General features: G+C 33.4%; 1 protein-coding gene across 1 annotated transcript; it reads right to left on the bottom strand.

The window, feature by feature from the left end:
• Positions 1-2,982: 2,982 nt before the first annotated feature.
• Positions 2,983-4,598, bottom strand: LOC139489827 (uncharacterized). The gene is made up of 2 exons (XM_071276672.1): positions 4,259-4,598; positions 2,983-3,752 (listed from the first exon to the last, which is right to left on the bottom strand). Exons 1-2 carry the CDS (start codon positions 4,596-4,598, stop codon positions 2,983-2,985), a joined length of 1,110 nt encoding a protein of 369 aa, XP_071132773.1.
• Between the last annotated feature and the right edge of the window lie 2,443 nt (positions 4,599-7,041).

The following is a 7,041-nucleotide window of genomic DNA, read 5'->3' as shown; positions in this document are numbered from 1 at the left end:
AATATTAAGAATACTCATATATATTTTTAAGTTAGATACTGTGGATTCATTTTATTTTGTGGATATTTTTAGTTTGCCAACAATACACAGAAACAATGTATTGCATGTCCTCTGAACTTGTAATGAACCAAATAACTAATTTTTGCAGACATATAATTAGAATGTTTAAAAGTATCACATTCATTTGAGCTTGTTTTGTTTTCAAAAATGATGATCTTGTTTATCCTTTGTTTTAAAAAAACTTTCATAATTCACTCCTAGAAAATTCAATGGTTTATAAATTTAGAAATATATTGGTCCTTCTATTCCCTTTTTGTATGGTGCATCATTCCCTTTTATCAGATTTAAAGCTAGTTTACTAATGTATTTTTAACATGACAGGTGTAACTATTGGGGATTGCATGCTAAGTTCACAATAACTTTTGGTTTGAATAAATATTTCTGTAAGCCTACTTATAGATAGATATTTTCCTGTTCATGTTTTTTACCTTTGATTAAAAGTAACCATTCTTATTTTTTGTCCCTGCTTAGTTTATCCATTAAAGTTGTTCTGAATTTGCAGTATCTAATGGCTTTTACATGCATTTATTTTATTTCTGAATCATTGTTTTTGAATGACAAATAAAATGATATATTGTATAGTTTTATTGTCGAGCCTGCAACTTTTGTTGCAGAAAGCTCGACATAGGGATAGTGATCCGGCGGCTACAGCGGCGGCGTTTGCTAACTTCCTAAAAGCTTTATATTTTAGAAGTTGGAAGACCTGGATGCTTCATACTTTGTATATAGATGCCTCATGTTACGAAGTTTCCGTCAGTCACATGTCCAATGTCCTTGACCTCATTTTCATGGTTCAGTGACCACTTGAAAAAAAAGTTCAGATTTTTTGTAATGTTGAATTCTCTCTTATTATAAGTAATAGGATAACTATATTTGATATGTGCGTACCTTGCAAGGTCCTCATGTCTGTCAGACAGTTTTCACTTGACCTCGACCTCATTTCATGGATCAGTGAACAAGGTTAAGTTTTGGTGGTCAAGTCCATATCTCAGATACTATAAGCAATAGGGCTAGTATATTCGGTGCATGGAAGGACTGTAAGGTGTACATGTCCAACTGGCAGGTGTCATCTGACCTTGACCTCATTTTCATGGTTCAGTGGTTATAGTTAAATTTTTGTGTTTTGGTCTGTTTTTTTCATACTATATGCAATAGGCCTACTATATTTGTTGTATGGAATGATTGTAAGGTGTACATGTCTAGCGGGCAGATGTCATGTGACCTTGACCTCATTTTCATGGTTCAGTGGTTATAGTTAAATTTTTGTGTTTTGGTCTGTTTTTTTCATACTATATGCAATAGGTCTACTATATTTGTTGTATGGAATGATTGTAAGATGTACATGTCTAGCGGGCAGATGTCATGTGACCTTGACCTCATTTTCATGGTTCAGTGGTCAAAGTTAACTTTTTTGAGTTTTGGTTTTTTTATCTAATGCTATATGCCATAGGTCAACTATATTTGGCGTATGGAAATATTTTATGATCTTTATGTCAGTAGCGCAGGTTTCTTTTGACCATGACCTCATTTTCATGGTTCATTGCACAGTGTTTAGTTTTTGTGTTTTGGTCTATTTTTCTTAAACTATAAGTAATAGGTCAACTATATAGGTTGTATAGAAGCATTGTTCGCTGTACATGTATGCCTGGCATGGTTCATCCGACCTTGACCTCATTTTCAAGGTTCATTGGTCTTTGTTTAGTTATCTTGGTTAATGTTAAGTTTATGAGACAGTTGTAATAAAGCTTTATACTTAGGACTATCAACATAATATCAATGATTAGTATAGAAGGCGAGACATTTCAGCGTGTGCACTCTTGTTTAGTTACTACTTACTATAAAAGTTGCAATGATGTGCATGATATACCACTAGTTACTTTGTTCAACTATTCAACCCAATAGAAAACAAAACACTATAAAACTCGTGAGTACAGAGAGTATGGACACAATTTCCAGAACAAAAATTTGCTAATAGATATAAGAAGATTTGGTATGCGTGCCAATGAGACAACTCTCCAAACTTAAACCTAGTTAACAGTCACTTCCATAACTATTCTGTGTGTATGGTGTTGAAAACCAGTACAGAGGTTTAGGCAAAATATTTGTTGTTTACGTTTTTATGCTATATATATTTCATAAAAAATCACATTTAAAGAAAATAATTAAGCTTATATTGTTGGATAATAACTTTTACAAATCAGATGATAAAGGACACAGAATTGTATAGTATATTTGTTTGTACATTGTATTGTCATAGTTCTGTCGTCAGCTGTTTTTGTTTTCTCTGGTAAGAACACAATCATTATATGTTTGTTTATTTCGTCAGAAAATGAAAACGCTCAACAACAAAAATATACCCAAATAAACAGCAGACAATAACTTGAGTAATACTGTATGGATCTTTATGAATTTTTGAGGAAATGAGATGCATAAATGGATCAAAATGGACCTTTATAATGAAAACAAAGAGGTCCATTAGTGGTATTTATCATCCTAAAGTCATCTTATGTTTGCCCTTATTTAATCAGCATTTTAGATTTTTTTTTAATTTAAGCATGTTTTTTTTTTTTTTTAAACTGGTCCATATTTTTATTAATTAATTAATTATATTATAACAAAAATTAAATTCTTTAGGTTCTGAATCTATAGGTTTATAAAAAAAAAAATGAAATAATTATTTTCAGCATTTTCAAGATGGTTCAAAATGAGGTTAAATGTTACTTTATTCGACTTTTTGATTTTAATAACCTTTCCAAAAAAATATGTAAAAAAAATATTACTTATCTTATCATGATCTACATCTACAGTTGAAATGCAAAGGGTCTTAAGACCCATCACGCAAGTACTAATTTGGTCATTCAATATGGTGCTCATTAAAAACGTATTTACATGTGAAATTAAAATCAAATGTTTGTTGCATGACTACTCTGTTAAATAAGATGTGAAGCTGTTCTTGAATGCCTCTGCATCTTCTATATTTAACAGTCTTATCGGTAGAGTATTCCAGTCTTTGATGGTACGTGGAAAGAAGCTGTATTTGTAGGTGTTTGTTGAAGTTTGAAGGTTTCTAAATTTGCTTCGGTGGTATTGCCGTGTTGTCCTGCCTTGTTGTTCTACATAATCTGGTATATTTATGGCTATCTTTTTATGTAATGCTTTGTGAAACAAGCAAAGCCTTTTTATTTTCCGTCTTATTTCTAATGATGGTAGTTTTAGCTCCTTCAGTAGACTAGTAACTGACCCCGGATGTTTGATGAAACGTGCTGATCTTCTTTGCACCATTTCTATCTGTTTGATGTGGTTTTCTTGATATGGATCCCATACACTGCTTGCATATTCAACGTTTGGTCTGACAATGGCTTGATATGCTCTTTTCTTAATTTCTTCTGGGAATTTGCCGATGTTTCTCCTCAGAAAGCCTAATGATTTATTTGCCTTTGCCGTGATGTTATTGATGTGTATATCCCATTTCAGATTGTTGGTAAACTGAACTCCTAAATATGGGTTTTGGCTTACATTTTCTAAAACTTGGCCATGCATATGATAGTTATGTAATATAGGTTTTTTCTTGTTGGTTATTCTTAGAACATAACATTTTGAAGCATTAAATTTCATCTGCCATTTAGATGCCCAGTCAATCAATTTATCTAGATCTTTTTGTAGTTGGTTACAGTCATCTTTGCAGTCTATTGCTAGGTATAATATAGGCTGTCATCTGCAAAGAGACGCAACTTTGACTTGATGTCATCCCCAATATCATTGATGTACAAAAGAAACATCAATGGACCTAAAACTGTACCTTGGGGTACTCCTGATTTTACAAAGGCATTTGTAGATGTTTCGCCTTCAACTGCTACACACTGCTGTCGTTGTGTGAGCCAGGCCTTTATCCACTCTATTATTTTGCCATTTATTCCATAGTGCTCTAGAAGCCGTATGTGAGGCACTACATCAAATGCTTTGCTGAAATCTAATATTAGCATATCCACTTGCTCTTTTTTATCTAGATGTTTTGCGATATCTTCAATTGTTGTTACTAATTGAGATTCGCATGATCTTTTCTGTCTGAAGCCGTGTTGGTAATCGACTAATATGTCATTTTTTCAAGATGTTGCATAATGTGTTTGAAAATGATGTGTTCCATTATTTTGCATGTAACTGACGGTCAATGAAACAGGTCTATAATTTACTGGCAAACTTTTGTCTCCCTTTTTAAAAAGTGCTGTGATGATAGCTGTAATCCAATCGTTTGGGACAGCCCCTTCATCATATGTTTTCTTGAATAATGTTGTTATGTATGGGGATATACTTGTAGCACATTCCTTTAGGACTCTGTTCGGTATGTTATCTAGTCCATTTGCTTTTTTCGGATTGACATTACTAAGTAGCTTTCTTACTCCTTCTACTGTTATCTCTAGATGGTCTATATCAGGCGATGGGCTGCCATTTAATTTTGGTTGACTTGATGTATTTTCATCAGTAAAAACAGATACAAATTTATGGTTAAGTGCTTCTGCTTTCCCTTTGCTGTCTTCCATAAGTTTTCCGTTTGAAATAAGTGGTGCTACTCCACATAAGTCTCTTTTCTTTGATTTAACATATTGCCAAAACTTTTTTTCCAACAACAGGTGTTTTCTCACCCTCTTCGTCTACTTTCAATAGTTTAGATATGTAGTTTTGATGTGCTTCTTCTAATTTAGTTTTTACTGTTTTTCTTAGGAACTTAAATTCTTCCCAGTGTTTTTCATTATTGGTACGTTTTGCCTTGTTGTAAACCCTTTGTTTTTTTCTGATCATTGTTTTGATATCTCGATTGATCCAAGGTACATTCCATCTGGTTGACAATATTTTAGTTGGGATGTTTGATATTATAGCCTGGGACAATATATCTTTAAAAATCATTCCAGCATTCTTGTATGGTACTTGTATTTGCTTTTTGTATAAAATTATTCAGCTCTTTATCTAGTTGTTCATTTATTCCGTTCATGTTGCCCTTTTTGTAAATATATACTTTCCTACTTTTTTTTCTAGCTCACCTGGCCTAAAAGGCCAAGTGAGCTTTTCTCATCACTTGGCGTCCGGCGTCCGTCGTCATCCGTCGTCCGTCGTCGTCGTTAACTTTTACAAAAATCTTCTCCTCTGAAACTACAGGGCCAAATTAAACCAAACTTGGTCACAATCATCATTGGGGTATCTAGTTTAAAAAATGTGTCCGGTGACCCGGCCAACCATCCAAGATGGCCGCCATGGCTAAAAATAGAACATAGGGGTAAAATGCAGTTTTTGGCTTATAACTCAAAAACCAAATCATTTAGAGCAAATCTGACATGGGGTAGAATTGTTAAACAGGTGAAGATCTATCTGCCCTGAAATTTTCAGATGAATCGGATAACCCGTTGTTGGGTTGCTGCCCCTGAATTAGTAATTTTAAGGAAATTTTGCTGTTTTTGGTTATTAATATCTTGAATATTGTTATAGATAGAGATAAACAGTAAACAGCAATAATGTTCAGCAAAGTGAGATTTACAAATAAGTCAACATGACTGAAATGGTCAGTTGACCCCTTTAGGAGTTATTGCCCTTTATAGTCAATTTTTAACCATTTTTCGTAAATCTTAGTAATATTTTACAAAAATCTCCTCTGAAACTACTGTGCCAAATAAATCCAAACTTGGCCACAATCATCTTTTGGGTTAGTAGTTTGAAAAATGTGTCAGGTGACCCGGCCATCAAACCAAGATGGCCGCCATTGCTAAAAATAGAACATGGGGTAAAATGCAGTTTTTGGCTTATAACTCAAAACCCAGAGCATTTAGAGCAAATCTCACGTGGGTAAAATTGTTTATCAGTTCAAGAACTATCTGCCCTGAAATTTTCAGATGAATCGGACAACCCGTTGTTGGGTTGCTGGCCCTGAATTAGTAATTTTAAGGAAATTTTGCTCTTTTTGGTTATTATCTTGAATATTATTATAGATAGAGATAAACTAGAAACAGCAATAATGTTCAGCAAAGTAAGATTTACAAATAAGTCAACATGACTGAAATGGTCAGTTGGCCCCTTTAGGAGTTATTGCCCTTTATAGTCAATTTTTAACCATTTTTCGTAAATCTTAGTAATCTTTTACAAAAATCTTCTCCTCTGAAACTACTTGGCAAAATTAATCCAAACTTGGCCACAATCATCTTTTGGGTTAGTAGTTTGATAAATGTGTCCGGTGACCCGGCCATCCAACCAAGATGGCCGCCATGGCTAAAAATAGAACATGGGGTAAAATGCAGTTTTTGGCTTATAACTCAAAACCCAAAGCATTTAGAGCAAATCTGACAGGGGTAAAATTGTTTATCAGGTCAACCTTTATCTGCTCTGAAATTTTTAGATGAATCGGACAACCCGTTGTTGGGTTACTGACCCTGAATTGTTAGTTTTAAGGAAATTTTGCTGTTTTTGTCATTATCTTGAATATTATTATTGATAGAGATAAACTATAAACAACAATAATGTTCAGCAAAGTAAGATTTACAAATAAGTCAACATGACCGAAATGGCCAATTGACCCCCTTAGGAGTTATTGTTCTTTATAGTCAATTTTTAACAATTTTCATAAAATTTTTACTAACATTTTCCACTGGAACTAATGGGCCAAGTTCATTATAGATAGAGATAATTTTAAGCAGCAAGAATGTTCAGTTAAGTAAGATGTACAAACACATCACACTCAGCAAAACACAATTTTGTCACGAATCCATCTGCTTCCTTTACTATTCACATAGACCAAGGTGAGCGACACAGGCTCTTTAGAGCCTCTATAGTTTGTTTTTGCTTTTAAATTTATCTCAGTGATGACTATCTACCATGTATCCTTTGTTTTTCGTTTTTTATATATATTATTATTAATTGTTTAAATAGAATGAAAGATTAAGTGAAACTATTTGCCAAACCAAGGATTTGTATAGTGATACACTATACAAATCCTTGGCC

This window comes from Mytilus edulis, chromosome 9, assembly GCF_963676685.1.
Source record: "Mytilus edulis chromosome 9, xbMytEdul2.2, whole genome shotgun sequence".
Taxonomy (NCBI): domain Eukaryota; kingdom Metazoa; phylum Mollusca; class Bivalvia; order Mytilida; family Mytilidae; genus Mytilus; species Mytilus edulis.
The sequence above is the reverse complement of the archived record's forward strand: the minus strand, read 5'-3'. Positions and strand labels throughout refer to the sequence as shown.